At 44.7% G+C, this 20083-nt stretch overlaps 1 protein-coding gene across 1 annotated transcript in view; it reads right to left on the reverse strand.

Moving 5' to 3' along the window:
• Nucleotides 1-17994, reverse strand: part of C9H4orf51 (chromosome 9 C4orf51 homolog) — a 28758-nt gene extending 10764 nt beyond the window's left edge. The window contains exons 1-2 of the mRNA XM_061582937.1: nt 17756-17994; nt 3925-4001 (exon numbers count right to left, since the gene is read on the reverse strand). Coding sequence (XP_061438921.1) covers nt 3925-4001; nt 17756-17994 — 316 coding nt within the window. The remainder of the gene's footprint in view (nt 1-3924; nt 4002-17755) is intronic.
• Nucleotides 17995-20083: the final 2089 nt, after the last annotated feature.

A 20083-nucleotide genomic window follows, 5' to 3' on the forward strand; every position in this document is an offset into this window, starting at 1 on the left:
ACATCACTGCATTTGAGGACCTTTTCTAGTTCTCTCACAGCTGCCTTCTTCAGTCCTAGCCTTCTTCTGATTTCTTGACTATTGTCTCCATTTTGGTTAATGACTGTGCTGAGGTATTGATAATCCTTGACAAGTTCAATGTCCTCATTGTCAACTGTAAAGTTACATAAATCTTCTGTTGTCATTACTTTAGTCTTTTTGACATTCAGCTGTAGTCCTGCTTTTGTGCTTTCCTCTTTAACTTTCATCAGCAGTCGTTTCAAATCATTACTGGTTTCTGCTAAGAGTATGCTATTGTCTGCATATCTTAAATGCTGATGTTTCTCCCTCCAGTTTTCACACCTCCTTCATCTTGGTCCAATCCCGCTTTCCATATGATATGTTCTGCGTATAGATTAAACAAATAGGGTGATAAAATACATCCGTCTCACACCCTTCCCGATGGGGAACCGGTTTCTCCATATTCTGTCCTTACAGTAGCCTCTTGTCCAGAGTATAGGTTGCGCATCAGGACAATCAGATGCTGTGGCACCCCAATTTTTTTTAAAGCATTCCATAGTTTTTCATGATATGATCTACACAGTCGAAGGCTTTGCTGTAGTCTATAAAGCACAGGGTGATTTTTTTCTGAAATTCCTTGATCCGTTCCATTATCCAACATATGTTTGTGATATGATCTCTGGTGCCTCTTTCCTTTCTAAATCCAGGTTGGACGTCTAGCATTTCTCGCTCCATATATGGTAAGAGCCTTTGTTGTACAATCTTGAGCATTACTTTACTTGCATGGGATATTAAGGCAATAGTTCGATAATTACTGCATTCTCTGGGATCCCCTTTCTTTGGAATTGGGATATATATTGAAAGCTTCCAGTCTGTGCGCCATTGTTTAGTTTTCCATATTTGTTGACAATTTTTTGTCAAAATTTGGACAGATTCAGTCTCAGTAGCTTGTAGCAACTCTATTGGTGTGCCATCTATGCCTGGTGATTTGTTTCTTCCCAGTATTGTAAGAGCAGCTTTCACCTCATATTCTAAAATCTCTGGTTCTTCATCATATGGTTCCTCCGTGAATGAATCTGTCATCCTGTCATCTTTTTTACAGAGTTCTTCAGTGTATTGCTTCCATCTTTGTTTTATTTCATCTTGGTCAGTCAGTGTGTTCCCCTGTTGATTATTCAACATCCCTACTCTTGGTCTAAATTTCCCTTTCATTTCTCTAATCTTTTGGAATAGGGCTCTTGTTCTTCCTATTTTGTTGTCCTTTTCTATTTCTATACAATAACTACAGTTCATTAATTTCATTGGGTCTTCTCTGAGTAGGACTTAGTTGAATACTACCGTAATGTGTAAAGTGTCTGTGAGAGCATTTGTCTGAAGTAATATCTAAATAATTGTGTGTTTTGTTTTTAAAACTTCCTTGGCTAAAATGTACATTTGATTTTTAAAAGTGGTCTTCATGGCTGAAATTAGGGGAAGAGCACCTGGAATGCCAAGGCTGGTGAGGCACTGAGCTAAAGGGACACCCGATTCAGAGGGTTTCTGTCTTGGGCTGCCTAGTCAGCAATCCCCTTAACAAGCTAGTGCAAATATAATACCTTTCATTTTCACTTCTAAAGCTGGCAACTGACTTGGGTGGCCACAGCTGTGTTAAAGTTCTTTTCTTTTTGTTTCATGTGCAGGAAAATTTATGACATCAGCATCCATTCAAAAAATGGCATGTGTGGGAACGACTGCAACCAGATCTATGCGTGTATATTAATTGTCTTTTAAGGACAGGGATAAATCATGTGTGTAAATTGTACACCAAAGTGATGATATAGTCCACAATGCAACAAAACCAACAAAAAGGTATGATAAAGTTGAACAAATTGAGAGGGCGGCAAAGACTCCTTTTTGTCTAGGGCTGGCCTTGCTGTTCTCTTCTACATACAGTCCTACATTAATAATAATAATAATAATAATAATAATAATAATAATAATAATAATAATAATAATAATTTAATTTATAAGCCGCCTATCTGGCCGATGGCCACTCTAGGCGACGTACAATTTAGTTGCAATAAATGCATCATAATAAAATACACATAAAATACATATAACAGTAAAACTATAAATAAAGAACAATAGCAGTTCAGAGTAATAGGCGATTAGTCCTAAAAAATTAACCCTCCCCGGAAGTCCCAAAGGCCTGTCTGAACAGCCAGGTCTTCAAGGCTTTGCGGAATACATTCAGGGAAGGGGCATGCCGAAGATCATACGGGAGGGAGTTCCAGAGAGTGGGGGCCGCCACTGAAAATGCCCTCTCCCTAGTCCCCACCAACCTAGCTGTTTTAGTTGGTGGGACTGAGAGAAGGCCCTGAGTGGCTGATCTTGTTGGGCGGCATAATTGGTGGTGCTGGAGGCGCTCCATCAGGTAAACTGGGCTGAAACCATGTAGGGATTTAAAGGTTAATACCAACACCTTGAATTGAGCCCGGAAAACAACAGGAAGCCAGTGAAGGTTGAACAACACTGGGGTGATATGTTCCCGGCGGTGACAATTTGTGAGTAGTCGAGCCACAGCATTTTGTATCAGTTGTAATTTCCGGACCGTTTTCAAGGGTAACCCCACATAGAGCGCATTACAGTAGTCTAAACGAGAGGTGACCAGGGCATGTACTACCAGTGGGAGCTGATGAACAGGGAGGTAGGGTTGCAGCCTACAAATGAGGTGTAATTGATACCAAGCTGCCCGGCTCACTGCCGAAATCTGAGCCTCCATGGACAGCTTGGAATCAAGAACAACCCCAAGGCTGCGGACCTGGTCCTTTAGGGGCAGTCTCACCCCGTTGAACATCAGGTCAACATTTCCCAACCTTCCCCTGTCTCCCACAAGCAGCACCTCAGTCTTATCGGGATTTAACTTCAACCTGTTCCTTCCCATCCATCCACTCACGGATTCCAGACACTTGGACATGGTCTCCACAGCCAACTCTGGCGAAGATTTAAACGAGAGATAGAGCTGAGTGTCGTCCACATATTGGTGACACTGCAGCCCAAATCTCCTAATGATTGCCCCCAGCGGCTTCATATAGATATTAAATAGCATGGGAGAGAGGATAGAGCCCTGTGGCACACCACAATCGAGAGGCCAAGGGTCTGAAACCTCCTCCCCCAATGCTACCTGTTGATGCCTATCAGAGAGAAAGGAATGGAACCACTGCAATACAGTGCCTCCTATTCCCAATCCCTCCAGGCGATGTAGAAGGATACTGTGGTCAACAGTATCAAAAGCCGCTGAGAGATCGAGGAGGACAAGAAAGGTGAATTCTCCCCTATCTAATGCCCTCCTCATATCATCAACCACAAGTGATACATTTAACTCTAAAAGTCAGTGTCAGTGTCACATAAAGCACCCTGATATGCAACTATGTGGTGTAGTGATCAGAGAGCTTTAAATCTCTGCATGGATCAGAGAGCATGAACTGCACTGGACAACCTTGGATAGGTAACATTCTCTCAGTCTAATGTCCCTCACAAGGCTGTTGTGATGAGAGAATGGAATAACCTCCTGTATGCTACACATAAATGTGACAAGTACAGATAGCTCTGTGAACCCAGCTCTCAAAGTTGCTCAGCAGAATTAGATTCCAGCTTGTTTTGGAATGAACATTGCTCTATAGCACCATCTAGAGTTTGCCTATAAGCACAGCACACCAGACCAAGGTAGTCTGGCAGCTGCTACCAGCTGTGTTCACCATCATCCAACGTCCTTATATCTCCCTTCATATTTCTGTTACGTTTCCAGCTGCTTGCAAGGACTTCTCACACAGAAAGTTTTTCCTTGGTTTTCATGGCTCCATCGTCAATGGATGTTTTAAAGCCTGACTACAAAACCACCTCATCTGCTACAGAATAGTAGGAGTTGCATTTCGTTCTTTTTACCCTTGTCACTTGTCACAGCACGTTTAGCATTGCCATAGTTTCCAGGTAGATGGTGAAGCTGGTTTGTCAAAAACACTCTGGGGAAAAACACAGAAGACGACAGATAATAAGTGATTTAGATATTACTGGAGGGAAAGGTATAAAAGTGAGCTCTGCAGATGGATTAGGCATTATAACAAGTTATAGCAGGGCCGGGTCAAGACATTTTGCTCCCTGAGGTGGAGCTGCAAATGTCTGTTTCCCCCACCCCCAAGTCAAGGTGTATATATGTTCCCAAGGCCAGCCAAGTCATTTTGGCACCTGAGGCAGAAAATCCCACCAAGCGCCTCTCCCTGGCAGTAAAAAGAGAGTAATAATCATTTAAATAACTTTGCACTTTGCTGCCCTTTCTCAACACCCACAATCAGCTACATGAAGCAGCCGCTTCACTGTGCCTAATAACAAGGCAGTTATAGCTACCTTATAGGTAGGGGTGGTGGAGAAATTAGATCCTGTTCACATTTAAATTATTGTTAGTATTACATTTATTACATTTAATAAATTAATTATTATTAAATTTAAAGGCAAACGTACTGAGTTCACACTTTCATGTGAACCAAAACACAAGCATCTTTCAAAATGTGCACTTCTACAAATTTTGCAGTGCAGTTTTCCAGCCAAGTAATGGGTACAAAAATGGATATATTTAAGTGTGCATAGAACTGCATATATTACTGAAAATCTTTGTAAGGGAAGATAAAGGAGACCACAGGATAACAGAGATATTCACATCTCACTCTCTTTGTGAGGGAATGTGTTCCTTAACTTGTAAACAGGAGCGAGGACACATTCCAGAATAGAGTCTACACAATAATTGTGATTCTTTTATCAGATCCGAGGCTAAAGAAGAGAAATCCTGAGTATTATCTAAAGGGCTTGAAAAGATAGGAAACAGCTAACTCTGAAGACACGATGGATTGGATAATGTGCAAGCTGGAGGGTTGCCAGATCAACATTTAACACACAAGGAATAGCCAGATTACCTAGAAGCTCTGAAAAGAGCTAGAGCAGTGGTTCCCAACCTGGGGGCTGTGACCCCCAGGGCCCCCACAAAGTAATCCAGAGGGGACCGGGAACAATAAAGAAATGAATTATTCATTTATTTGTAAAAGTCTTCACTCCCTGGATGCTGTTTGCTCCTCACTGCCACTTCAGACAACCTCCCCCTTGCTATAAACGAGAGGGGAGAACATTTGCTGAAGCACCAGAGTGCCTTTCAAGCATGCCGAGGACAGGCATCTGCCTATAAAACATGCGGCAGACACCAAAAGATGCTGAGGGTGGAGCTACCAGGAAGGGGATTACTGTTGCCGACTCCCATCTCCTTGCACTGCTGCTGCTGCTGACACCCTTACTGAGAACAAGAGAAGGCTTTTTGTGAAGCAAAAAGAAGAACAGTCACAAGGACAGACTGTTTTCCTCCTTCCTTCGTAGCAGCCGGCCTGCCTGCCTTTCTTGGTTCCTGCTTCGCTGCCACCTCCTTTTAAAAATTATTCTTATTTGCGAGGCTGCCCAGATCTCATCTTTGGCCCAGACGGACCCAAAGAGAGGAAGCTCAGGACTTGCTTGCCCCCCATCTCTGAGGCTAAGTGTGTGTGCCAGCATCCCCCCCTTCTTCCACCTACACTCCACCCTCCCAAACTCTCTCTCCAAGATGCTGTGGCAGTTGAGGGCTTCCCCCCTCCCATGTCCCCAAATGCATGCGCACCTGCAGATGCTTGCAAGAGGGGCAGGGGTGTGTGGGTGTGTACTGATCTGTCTTCTGCTCCACTCTCATTCCCCAAGTGCACGCTAACCAAGTCATCAGTTCTGATGATCATCCCAAGGCCTAAAAGCACTAAACCCCCTTCTCAACCTATCCACCCTTTTGTCTTCACAATCTAGCATCCCCACCACTACCACATTGCTGCTTCTTGATGATGATGATGATTTTTAAAAAGCTCAGCAGGTTGGCTGAAGCTTAGGTCCACATACTGCAGCTAAAATGTATTTATTTATTTAATAATTGTTGCATTTATATTCCAGCTTTCCTCCAAGTTGCTCAAGGTGGTGCACATAGTCCCCCCCTTCCCATTTTATCCTTACACCAACACTTGAGATAAGTCAGGCTGAGTGGGCTTCATGACTGGGTGGGAATTTGACAGGGGCATCACTACCGGGGTGCGGATTGCACCTGGGTGACACCATGAGGGGGGTGACACCATGAGGGGGGTGACACCCAGAGCCGCCCCACCCCACACCGTTGCCCGGCAGAGAAGCGCTCCAGGTCGGTCAGAGCAGCCAACTCCTCCTTGGAGGCACGCAGGCGGGCGGGCGAGACCTGGAGCAGCGTCGGCGGGGCGAGGGAGGCGCGCCGGCGTTCCCAGGCCTGCTTCTCCAGCTGGGTGCTGTGATGTTCCTGTATTAGTGTAAATAGGGTAAGTGCTGTTTGTATAGGAGATACATGGTAAGTAGAATGAAAGAGGAAGGGGGAGTGAATGGGCAGTAGAATGTTGGATGATTGGCTGAATGTTTAAAATGGCTGACAGTTTAAAAGGAAGAATGACAGTGGAATCTGGATGTGTGGTGAATGTTAGTGGGTTGTTTTGGTGGGTTTTGAGAGGAGATTGTGTGGAGAGTTGGTGGATGTGAGGAGAGTGTGGAGTTCGGATTAATACTAAGACCAGTACCTCAGGAATAGATGTAACCATATGCTTAAGTGCCTTTTAAAGAAATCTTGTTATCTTTGTTATTCAATAAATACTTTTGGTTTACCAAAGGCCTGATCCTTGGCTGCGGTTTCACAGACCAGAAGGGAGGGTAAGGTAAATACCAAGGCTGAAGGATAACAAATGGTGGCAGCGGGGAAGGGAAGAATACCACAAGCAGTCTGAGTAAATCAAAGGGATTGGGACAGCTTAAGCACGCAGTCACAGAGGTAACCTAATTGAGGGAGACTCAGGCCAAGTCTCTGAGACTACTGGTTATAGGACGTGACTGGTGGTGCTGCCTAGCAGGGGGATCTGTTGAGATCTGTGCTAGAGCGGGGAGAGAAACCATAAAAAAGGACAGTCCGGACTGGTGGAGTCCCTGGTGGTGCCTAGAGACAGGCAGTAACCACGAGCAGGTAGGAACCTGACAGGGAGAGCCAGGGAAGGGCGTCACAGGTGCCCCTCTGGCGCATGCCCTCCCAGGGGCATAGACGGGGTTGGCTGGCCTTGCGCGCATGTGCGTGCTCAGCACAAGATTTGGGGGCTCGCCAAGGGTCCCCCGGCACCCGGTCCAGTGCGTGCTGAAAGCAGACGCCCGCTCGCTGGCAGTGAAGCCTGGACGGGCCTTCCACCGTCAGCCTGGAGCGTGTGGTGAGTGCGCACGAGCATGCGCATGCACGCGAGACCAGCCACCCCTGTCCATGCCCGTGGGAGGGTGCACACCGGAGGTCCACACACACCCACACTCCCGCTAGTGACGCTGCTGGAATTTGAACCTGGTTCTTAGTCCAACCCTGTAACCCACTGGTATTGGAAGACAGGACTGTACATCTTCAGACTGTTGGGGGGGAGGGGGATCCCAATTTGATTGGACCTTTGCATTAAGAAAAGAAAGCAAAACCTCCCTGTCTGGGCAGCTTTTTATGGAAAGGATATTTGGAGATATGATTTTGCTACACACCATTTGTTTCAAATAACAGAGACTAAAATTACAATTAGCATAGGGGGGTCACAAAAAATTTTGAGCTTACAAAGAGGGACCCATAGTCATAAAGGTTTGTAAGTACACCCAAAATTTCCAAGACAAAGGCAGGGCTGATGGAACTAACATGATCTCACATGTCTCCCAGACCTGTGGCAAAAGCACTCTGTAAACTGCCAGGATGGAAGAAAAGACAGCAGAGGAAGGAAGGTTCTTAATAGGCAGACAGCCTGCAAAGAGTGGCCAAATCTTTTGTTGTTGGTGCTGTTCCTGTGCCTCAAGCCAAATCTTAGCACGAAGAAATGCAGCAGATGATTTCCGGCAGCCACCCCCCCCCCCGAGATAAAAGGATGGAAAAGCCTTCTCCTCCTCAATTTGTATGTGTTATGATGTTGTTAAGGGGCCAGAAAAAATGTTTTAACTAGCTTGTTTTATTGCATACTTTAATTAAGGATGTTTTAATGTTCTGATTGACTTGTAATTGCATAGTTTAATTTTGTATGTTTTATCATTGATTTTATGTTGTAAACCACTTAGAAGCCATTTTGGCATGCAAGCGGTATATAAATGAATCAACAACTAATAATAAAGGTTGGGAACCACTGAGCTAGAGCAACAGAGAAGGCATTGCCATCAATTCATCAGCAGTTTTACTCTCATCCTTTCCACAGATCATGCCCAGCTAACATAATTGGCTGCTTGGAGTCTGTTCCACAAACTTGTGCAATGCTGGTATAAGATCTATTTGGCTGCCTATGAGTAACATTAACTGAGAACTTCTAGAGGGTACAGCAAGGAGGCACAGGGTGGCAGGAGGCAAGGAGTGTATAAAGTTCATTGCAGGTTGAGACACTTTTACAGGTTTTAACTAGGCGGCTACACTGTGTGGAGAGGGACTCACTGTAGCTCCATGGCTGCAGTAACCTCCATTCCTACTCACCTTGAAAGTTTGTGGAGGCAGTTTCTACAGAGGCAGTGGAAATGCACTGCCTTCAAGTCGATCCCGACTTATGGCTACCCTATGCATAGGGATTTCATGGTAAGCGGTATTCAGAGGGGGTTTACCATTGCCTCCCTCTGAGGCGAGTCCTCCCCAGCTGGCTAGGACCTGCTCAGCTTGCCACAGCTGCACAAGCCAGCCCCTTCCTTGTCCGCCACTGCCAGCTGGTGGGGCAACTGGGCTCCTTGGGACTATGCAGCTTGTCCACGGCTGCACAGGTGGCAGCCAGAGCACGTGACCCCTGGGCCACTCCCTGTGGGGGTGATCTCTAGCTGGCCCTTGACGCCCAGGAGACATGAGCAGGGATTTGAACTCACAGACTCTGGACTCCCAGCCAGGCTCTCCTTCCAACTGTGCTATACCTCTGGGCACTCCCCCTGCCTCTGGTCACATATTGCCAGTACAGGGAGGATTCTAGTCAGCCATTCAAGGATCAGTCTGATTGCAGTGCTGTGTCTTCTCCCTAGAGAGGTCTATTTTATTTTATTTTATTTAGCAACATTTATATACCACTTGATTGTAAAAAGCCTCTAAGCAGTTTATGAAGGTCTATGAAACGATAGTGTTCCAAAAATGAGTGTTATGTAGTGGCAGACCAGAGAGGCCTGGGTCACTTCGGACTTTTGAGTCCCCTAGCCATAACAGTAATAAAAAGTAGCCATAATAGAAATAAAAAATGATGACACACAAAAACAAAATAAGGCACCAAAACTAGAGTGTGTGGTTTGTTTATATGATCAGCTGATCTCAGAGGCCATGTTCGTCACAGTCTAATCTTGTGCCATCAGAACTAATATATTTTTACTAATATTTGTGAACATTTTAAATGCTTTAAAATGACAAAATCTGTATCAGTTAACAAAAAAATTTCTTTTACCAAATCATCTCTTATTTGCCTAAATTGTCAGCTCTTGTCTGAGAGCATGTGTCATATTTTTGCCCAATGCACATAAAAACATGTTGCAAAAAGTTTCAAATGGCAAAAAATTAACCAGTGTTTACATTTGAGGCCCCGCTTTGAGCTTGATGGGAGCTGTAGTTTTAAAAAGTAACTTTTCCAAGCTCTGCCCCTCCCTCTGATTAGCTCTGTGTAGTGAAATAAGAAGCATCAAGTACCTACACCTATGGTCCAGTTCCTAGCAGCAGCTTCCCTGCAGTTCAGTTCCAGGCTGCTCTAGGAAGAGGAAAGGTTGAAGGAACTTGGCATGTTCAGTCTGGTGAAGAGAAGGCTGAGGGGCGACATGATTACACTCTTTAAGTACCTGAAGGGCTGTCACATAGAGGAGGGTACAGATTTGTTCACTGCTGCCCCAGAGGGTAGGACTAGGTCTAATGGTTTTAAGTTGCAGGAGCGTAGATTCAGACTGGACATTAGAAGGAACTTCTTGACAGTAAGGGCAGTTCGGCAATGGAACCGACTGCCTAGAGGGGTGGTGGGATCCCCTTCGCTGGATGTCTTCAAGCAGCGGCTGGACAGCTATGTGCCGGAGATGCTCTAGCTGTGGATTTCCTGCTGTGAGCAGGGGGTTGGACTCGATGGCCTACAAGGCCCCTTCCAACACTATGATTCTATGATTCTATGATTTGAATAATGCTCAGGTTCACGGTTTGGGAGGTGTTGTTAGCCCCAGCCCTGACTCTGGAGGCCCAAGTGGCTTCTCTGCCACAAACTACATTTCACCAGCTGAGGCTGGTACATCAGCTGAGACCTCCTCCTGGTCAAAGGCAGCCTGGTCACAGTTATCCATTTGGATTAGCATGGTATGTGTTGAACGAAGCTGTCTCCAGAAACCATTTACAGCTGCTGGCTTACTGATGGGGTTCAGGCAAATGGAATGCATTAGTACATTTGTTTTCACAACAGCTACACTGCCTCCCAGTCTGTTTTTTGGGCACAATTCAAAGCACTAAACAGCTTTCAAAGCAGCTGGTCTACAAAACTCTAAAGAGCTGAGGTAGGACCCACGTACTTCAGAGACCACTTCTCCCAATATTAACTTGTTCATGTTTTAAGATCTGCCTGGAGGTCTTTCTCCATCCCACTGCCATCAGAATCAGAAAAGTGACCTGAGATATTTAGCCTAGGGCTGAGTCTTTTGGCTTGTCAGTGCCAGACGAAAACCCTTTTTTAATTATTTATTTATTTATTTATTAAACTTATATACCGCCCGACTAGCAATAGCTCTCTGGGCGGTGAACATCAAAAAAATACAATAAAATTACACAATCTAATAGAACAAAGTATATAAAAACTGTACAATCTAAAATCAGATACAACAATTTAAAATTAAGTCGACTTAAATTAAAATGCCTCAGAGAAGAGGAAGGTTGGCGCCGAAAAGATGATAATGTCAGTGCCAAGCGCACCTCCTCGGGGAGACTATTCCATAGTCCGGGGGCCACCACTGAGAAGGCCCTAGATCTTGTCACCACTCTCCGGGCCTCCCTATGGGTCGGGACCAGGAGGAGGGCCTTCGTAGTAGACCGTAGTGTAATTGTCCTAGGCTTTTGTGGTCTGTTGTTTTAAACTCTGGTTTTATCTGACCACGGTGCCCTTTTGTATTTATTTGTTTTGCTTCATTTTTGTTATTGTCATCTTGATTTAAGAACTGGGAGCCATTCTGAGAATTTGTCCTGAAGAGCAGGATATCTAAATAAAACAAATACATCTAACTTAACATGGTGGAATCAAACAGGAAAGGCAAGTATCAAGTGACCCACCCTCAAGCAGGTGCAGTGCCATTATGGAAGCTCCTCCTAGGAGCTGCCTCTCCCACACAATTCTCGCATTTAAGCATTTCCAGAACAATATGAGATCCAACCATATGGAAGCAGCTCCAACGCCAAACCAGTAACATACAAATCAGGCCTCAGTTCCCCTCCTCCTGTATGGGACAGAACCTTAGATCGCCTGTATGGGACAGAACGTTAGACAACAACATGGGCTGCCACATCTGAGACCCCAAGGCTCTCTATGTGTCCGTTAAAATCCTATTTTGACTTATGGGTACAACTCCTGTTGTGTGATATGTAACAAATATGAGCAGCTGTTCTTCATCATAAGATGCAATTTGGGATAAACAATGAGATCATTTTCTCCCTACTGACACCATGTACATAAAAAAGCACATGGGGAATTAACTGTATTCTTACTAACAAGAAAGGATATCAAAGCACAGGAGGCTCTTGCTCTGACCACCCAGGAGCTTCCAAGATTTCTTGAGTATTGCCTCACTGCTATAGCAAACAATTTTGCTATATTAATATTGTTGTTGTAGATCTATTGTTTTTATTGTATTACTGTATTTTATTAATTGTATTTTAATAATTTTGTAAGTCGCCTAGAGTGGCCATTGGCCAGATAGGCGACGAAGAAATTAAATTTATTATTATTATTATTGCAAGTGCCATTTTTTTATTATAAGCATAAGATGCACTGCAACTTTTTCTACATCTATCATTAACTATAAATGATACACATTATTTTCTCAAGGCCTTCTCTTATACGGTCAGTGCTATGCCATTAGCCATCTCTTTCCATATTACTACTTGCACACAATTACTTTAGACACAGGATTGTTACCACCAAGTGGAAACCCTTCCAAATGCTTACAGATTTTTGCAGTGCACATTAATGCATTTATTCAAATTTGCAGAAAAAGCTGTTTTTACCACACTTGATTGTTTTCAGAATAGGGTCAAATCGTTTAGTGAGGCTTGGTGGTCAATCTCAGATGGCACAGTGAGGTACCACTAGCAAGCATGAGGCAGTCCCGTTGGGCACCAGCCACTAGCTTTTGGAGACAAGATGCCACAAAAGGAGGGAAAGAGCCCAACGCATGTGCCCCTGGCCTTTCTGGGAAGGGGCCCCTGTCCTTCTCATTATGGGTACAGGACTTAATATCGCAACAGGAACAAAGTATCCTAGGTCAGAGTAAGAAGGGCACATCATGCAGCAGATTTGGCTGTCACCCATTGCACAAAAGACACTGGGGTAAAAAATAAACAAATCCCAACACAGTCACAGATGTATAGGCCTCACCATAATGGTAAGAAGGGCCGCAGGTCCAGTTTTAGCTCCTTATTATCTGCTCTGAATGGTCCTTTCAAGTAGGGGTAGCGAGCCTGAGGCCTGGGAGCTGAAAGTGGCCCTTCAGACCTTTCTGTATGGCCCTTGGAACTTCTCTGAAGCCACACCCCTCATTGGTCTTGCTTCACACTCCAGGTGTTTCTCCTTGGCTGGAATGTGTCCTTGAACTCAGATAATGCCTCTGCATAGAGGATATGGAGGGATGGGCAAGAGTGTGTACAAACTAGCCTGCTGTTCAAAGGAAAAACGTACATTCATTGTTCTGCCCACTTTTGCCTCCACCCCACCCACACTGGCATATGGCCCCCAAAAGGTAGCCCAGAGGGAAATGTGGCCCTTGTGCTGAAAGTTTTGTCCCACCCTCTTCCCAAGGGTCATCCCTGCAGCAGCTTCTGCCACCTCTCATCTGGAAATTCTGCTGTAAATAAGTGTAAAAGAGGGCACGCACATGACCTAGCCCTCAGGGCATTGCTCCCAGTCAACCAGTAAACAAACCTCTCTTGCAGTCTACCCTCCCCATGGAGGTCAGTGATGGGGAAGGGGGGAGTTCTCTGGGGAAGAAATATAAAGCAAAGGGACTCTGTTATACCTTAACCTTGCCTCTCCATTTTCTAGGAAATCATTAACCAGTTTTGTACCCTTTCATCCTGTCAAAATAAAACAAACAACCCCCCCCCCAAGTTCTTCTTTCCTTTGAAAATAAACAAGATCTTTCAGCTACCCTATCCACCACCACTCCCCATCCCCATGGCTGGAGAAGGATTTTTTTCATCTAGTAAAGTATGGAATCATGCAAAGAAAGTTTTTCATTTGTTAAAACATGCAAGTTGCTTCGACTCTGTATCAATTTGAAAACCTAAGTCACAAAGGTGTTTCAACCCTTTCCACACTCCTAACATTTCAACTTTGGTTTCAAAGTATTGTTACAGCCCTGAATTGCAATCAGGGCCAACACCAGAGGGCGGCCAGGTTGGGCCTTAGCCAAGGGCCCCTGCAGCCCAGAGGGCCCTCCTTAGGATGGGAGGGTGGCACTCCCATTCCGTGATAGGCTGCAGCATTGAGTCCCACAACCCGACCCTGCCACGGATTGCGGAGATAGAGCTCCCAGGCACCCTACCCAGCACAGACAGCGCAGGCTTTAATAAGTCCACGTGCACGCCCCACCTACCTCTCCCATCACCCAAGATGGCAGCGGAGGCTTCCCTAAGGGGCTAACACTTCTCTATGGAGATACAAGTTGGGATAAATCTGTGTCTTATACTATGTTAAATCTTAGTGCATTATCAATACATGGCAATTTTACTTTTTTGAACCTGACTACTGTCTTGAATTGTGTGATATAACAAATAAATGTATTAATATTATTTCTGTTAAGCAGAATATGCCTTCTCTTTTTGAAAATACTTGTGTAATTATGCTCCATTTGGTTATTGGTTTCTGTTTATTTTTGTTAATCCTTTTTATTTTGATTTTTTATAGTATATACAAGTTGATGTCAGCTATTCTCTCTTTCATGTATTATAAAACTTCAATACAATATATATTTTTTAAAAACGTTGGTTTCAAATAGCAGTTTTCCCTGTAGCTCAAACAAGAGGTGACACTACATAAATCTTAGAAAAAATCTTATATTAGATCATTTTGCTAGGTACAAAACTAATAGTGCTTTTTACAATACCTGCAACACAATCCTATGCATGGCTTGCTCAGAAGTCCCAGTTTGTTCAGCAAGTTTGCTTCTAAGGAATTGTGCATAGAATCAAAGCCCTGTTCATGGTTAGCAACTTCAGTACCTCCTTGTGAAAATAATGCCTGCTTTGAGCTTAACAAAACTGTTAGTACCTTATGTACTTATCCTGCAGATACCATCTTATCAGGTCCGTTCTGCACAACATAGGAAACAGACCTTTAGTGTGGTGGCACCTACCCTGTGGAACTCCCTACCCTTAAATATTAGACAGGCACCATCTCTGTTATCTTTTCGGCGCCTATTGAAGACCTTCCTCTTTCAACAAGCCTTTTAAGTTGAGACCTTATCCCAGTGTGATTCTGTGTTGGAACTGCTTTTTATACGTTTTTAAACTTAAAAAAACAACAGTATGTTTTTTAACCTTTTTTTTAGAGCCAGTGTGGCATAGTGGTTTGAGTGTTGGACTACGACCTGGAAGACCAGGGTTCGAATCCCTACACAGCCATGAAGCTCACTGGGTGACCTTGGGCCAGTCACTGCCTCTCAGCCTCAGAGGAAGGCAATGGTAAACCCCCTCTGAATACCATTTACCATGAAAACCCTATTCATAGAGTCACCATAAGTAGGAATCGATTTGAAGGCAGTCCATTTTTGAACAATGTTTTTTAACCTTTTTTAAAAGATCTCTTCAAAGTGTTTTAAAAACATGTTTTTAAAGTTGTGTTGTTTTAATGTATTTTAAAGTCTGTTTTTATGATGTTTGAAGTGTTTTTAGTGCTTTTGTTTGCTGCCCTGGGCTCTGCTGGGAGGAAGGGCGCGATATAAATCAAATAATAAATAAATAAATGTCTATGATAGAGAGCAAATTGATAATTGCTATTTACCAAACCAGCTCATGTTCACAGTCTGGTATGAAAGTGTTCAAGTTATACATAATTCTTCTACAGAAGACAAATGCTGGCCAAAGCAGTATCCTTCTGCTTCGCCTGGAGGGATTGGGAATTGGAGGCACTGTATTACAGTGGTTCCATTCCTTTCTCTCCGACAGGTACCAACAGGTAGCATTGGGGGAGGAGGTATCAGACCCTTGGCCTCTCAATTGTGGTGTGCCACAGGGCTCTATCTCTCCCATGCTATTTAACATCTATATGAAGCCGCTGGGAGCAATCATCAGGAGATTTGGGCTGCAGTGTCATCAATATGCGGATGACACTCAGCTCTATCTCTCGTTTAAATCTTCACCAGAGTTGGCTGTGGAGACCTTGTCCAACTGCCTGGAATCCGTGAGTGGATGGATGGGAAGGAACAAGCTGAAGTTGAACCCTGATAAAACCGAGGTACTACTTGTGGGGGACAAGAGAAGGTTGGGTGACATTGACCTGAAGTTCAATGGGGTGAGTTTACCCCTAAAGGACCAGGTCCGCAGCCTTGGGGTTGTGCTTGATTCCAGGCTGTCCATGGAGGCTCAGATTTCGGCAGTGAGCCGGGCAGCCTGGTACCAACTACACCTCATACGAAGGCTGCAACCCTACCTTCCTGTTCATCAGCTCCCACTGGTGGTACACGCCCTGATCACCTCTCGTTTGGACTACTGTATTGTGCTCTACGTGGGGTTACCCTTGAAAACGGTCCGGAAATTACAACTGATACAAAATGCGGCGGCTCGACTACTTACGAATAGTCGCTGCCGAGATCACATCACACCAGTGTTGTTCGACCTACACTGGCTTCCAGTTGTTTTCCGAGCCCAATTCAAGGTGTTGGTATTGACCTTTAAATCCCTATACGGTTTCGGCCCAGTTTATCTCACGGAGCGCCTTCAACGCCACCAATTATGCCGCCCGACAAGATCGGCCACACAGGGCCTTCTCTCAATCCTGCCAACAAAAACAGCCAGATTGGCGGGTACAAGAGAGAGGGAATTCTCAGTGGCGGCCCCCACTCTTTGGAACTCCCTCCCACAAGATCTCCGGCATGCCTCTTCCCTAAATGTATTTCAGAAAACCTTAAAGACCTGGCTTTTTCAGCAGGCCTTCGGGGTATCCGGGGAGGGTTAATCGATATAATTGTAATGCCTCCTACCCAGTTTTAATATTGTTGTTGTAGATCTATTGTTTTTATTGTATTACTGTATTTTATTAATTGTATTTTAATAATTTTGTAAGTCGCCTAGAGTGGCCATTGGCCAGATAGGCGACGAAGAAATTAAATTTATTATTATTATTTTTTATTAAAATGATTTTTTAAAAACTGTTCTAGATCTCAGTTAATGCTCTCCCAGTGAATTTGAGCACCCCAATAGAAAGGAAAGAGGTTGGGTTGAAGAAAAAAATATATTTCTATGATACAGAACAGACAAAAACATTTTCACAAATTAACAAGAGCGCTTGGTCAAGAAAAATAAAATGCTGCTTCCAGCTTTCATATGATCATCAGCAAAAATTGACTCGCTGACACCTACCACCAACAAATATAACACTCACTCATAATCTTTCCTCCTGTATTTACAAGCTTGGAATGACAAATAAGTCCTTGTTAGCTGTATCATATTAATCTATATTTATCTCATTAATGTCAGATCATTTTGCGAGGTAATGTACTTTGCATCTCAGCAAACCAGCCGTTTTCAGAATGTGCAGCTAACAGTTTCATGCTCACTTTCACACAGCACTAATTGGATCCAGAGCAGTATGCAAGGAGCATAAATTCAGGGGAAACAAACAACAACAAATATCCAAGCCCAAGGCTGTTCACCCATCTTCTACTCTCCATCCTCCCCGACTGGATTTAGCTGCCTGATGGGTGCATTTTGCTTTCTTTACACATCAGCTGAAGTGTTCGGAGGAAAGTTTCACAACAGTTAATTATCTAGGGACTTGTACAAGAACCTTCTTTGAGTTATAGAAGATTGCTTTTACCAGGGCCAGTCCAAGACTTATTGTGGCCTGAAGTAGAGCCAAAGGGTTGTATTCAGCTAAGTTCTACTCACAGTAAACCCACTGAAATTAATGGACCAGAGTCCATCATGCTTATTAACTTTAATGGGTATACTCTGAGTAAGGCCAACATTGAATACCACCCATGATATCTCCACCCCCACCTCTGGCTAGGCCTAACCCTTTGAAAGGGTTGGCTGCACATTCATGCGGCAATCCTTTCACTTACCTGGCAAATAAGTCCCATTGAACTGAACAGGGTTTACTTGTGAGTAGACACACAGAAGACAGAACTGTCAGATGCCATTTCCTGCCTTCCCATTCCTCTCCTCCCCCGCTGCCTTTTCATGATGCTGCCTTTCATCGCGGGGCCAGCTTTGACCTCCCTATAAGAAAATGCTTACTCTGGTGGATGAGGCTTGTGTACCCTGGTAGGTGAGGAGGGAATGACATGGCAATGGGTGAATACGTTCAGCCCTGTGTTTCCATAAGCCCCAGAATAGGTGGTGGAACAGCCTGCATCTTCTCGAGTGTGTTGTTTCCAGGCTTTGCCTGCAAGGCACTTGATCTCTTCAAAAGCTTCAGGAGAAAGAGGACTAAAGGGCAAAGGCAACCCGGGAGCCAAGAACAGATACTTGGCCATGAGGAGGCCTAATTCAAAGCTGAATGACAATTTTACATAGCTTTCAGCAATTATTTCTCCTTGCTGTTGTCCACAACTTAGGTTGCTTGTGTGACCCAGCCTGCAAAGAGGAAGGGGGAAAGACCTGGCTCTTATTCATAAACGTTGCTAAGCAACAAGTCACAGAATCAGAAGCATTGTAAACATCATAAAACGAAAGGCAAAGGGACAAAAAGAGGTTAAAGGAATAACCTATATTTAGTACAGGCTTAAGTATGAGAATGAGAGCCAGTGTGGTATAGTGGTTAAGGTGTTGGACTACGACCTGGGAGACCAGGGTTCGAATCCTCACACAGCCATGAAGCTCACTGGGTGACCTTGGGCCAGTCACTGCCTCTCAGCCTCAGAGGAAGGCCATGGTAAACCCCCTCTGAATACAGATTACCATGAAAACCCTATTCATAGGGTCGCCATAAGTCGGAATCGACTTGAAGGCAGTCCATTCCCCCCTAAGTATCAGAGTGTGTTGAACTACCCCCAAGTAAACATGAACTGCATGATTGCACTGCAAGGCCCACTGTATTTAATGGGACTGTGGGGTTCTTTGCAGCTGAAGTTCCACTACCTCAGATATGTCACAATCTGCCACTCCCAGCAGGTAGTTAATATGAAAAACCCACTGCTCCCAGTTCCCTACCCACTATCACTTCTTTGGATTGGAATCCCCACTTAAACCCCTAAAATGGGTTGGGGAAACCTCTGGCTCGTGCGTTACATTGGCTCCAGACCCAGACAGCAATTAGATATAGGAGGAATATTCCCCATTGGCACCAGTAAGAACTTCTCCCTCCCACCCTGTGACAAGCCTAATTGTTGCACCTGGGGCTTGGATTTTCCTTGGCAGCTGGGAGGAGAGAGAATGGACACTCCTTTTGATGTGTGTAAATGGATGGATGGGCATGAGTGAGAGTGTGGGGCGACTCTGGCTCTGTCTGTGCGAGAAAGATTGGAAGTGTGGGTGGTGACGATTTTAAGACCATCACAATCTCTCCCTCCCAGCCCCCCACTCCTGGCACACAGACACTGAAATATTGTGTGCAAGGAAATGCAGCCCTCTCTAAAACGGGCAAAAAAGTTCCTCAATCCCATCTTAAAGCATGCTTGGGACTGTGCACTCTGGCTTTCTTGGTATACTGCCTCCAGTCACCCAGGTTTCATTTTGAATACCATCTTGGAGGACATAAGCAGCTAGATATGAACTACAGTGCTATGATTCATCCTCTTCCATTTGTCTTAATACCTCAAAGCATTGTCTGGCCTGGGAAAGGCAGCAGACACCATCAAAACCCTCTGAACGTGGAACCAAGAAAGCAGTTCCCTAAACTTAACAGGTCATGGAACAGAAACACAGTGGCCAGGCCCTGCAACGAGCCCAAATGCAAACTCTGTCCCTATATCCATCCTAGCACCACTCTCACAGGACAGCTACATGAAGGGTTCATTTGCCTACTCATATTCTGATGGGATCTATGCAATCACCTGCCAGCAATGTCCTTCCACTTTCTACACAGGGCAAACAGGTCAGTCTAGGCCAGATGTGGGGAACCTTTGACACTCCAGACGTTGCTGAACTACAAACTTCCAACAGCTCCAGCAAGCATGGCCAAGGATGATGGGGGCTGTAGTTAATCAACATTTGGAGGGCCAAATGTTCTATTTGTTGCGTCTGAATAGAAAGAATTCCCTGCACTGCCACAGGAGATAATTTATTCAGCCATTATATGATTATTGTCACCAATTATTGCTGTTGCAAACAGTTGCAATGCACAGTGGGGAGGAGAGCCTGGCTGGGAGTCCAGCGTCTGAGAGTTCAAATCCCCGCTCGTGTCTCCTGGGTGTCAAGGGCCAGCTAAAGATCACCCTACAGTGAGTGGCTCAGGGATTACGTGCCCTGCCACCTGTGCAGCCATGGACAAGCTGCATAGTTCCAAGGAACCCAGTTGCCCCCCAGCTGGCAGTTGCAGATAAGGAAAGGGCTGGCTTGTGCAGCTGTGGAATGCTGAGCAGGCCCTAGCCAGCTGGGGAGGACTAGCCTCAGAGGGAGGCAATG

Source organism: Rhineura floridana, chromosome 9, assembly GCF_030035675.1.
Source record: "Rhineura floridana isolate rRhiFlo1 chromosome 9, rRhiFlo1.hap2, whole genome shotgun sequence".
Taxonomy (NCBI): Eukaryota; Metazoa; Chordata; class Lepidosauria; order Squamata; family Rhineuridae; genus Rhineura; species Rhineura floridana.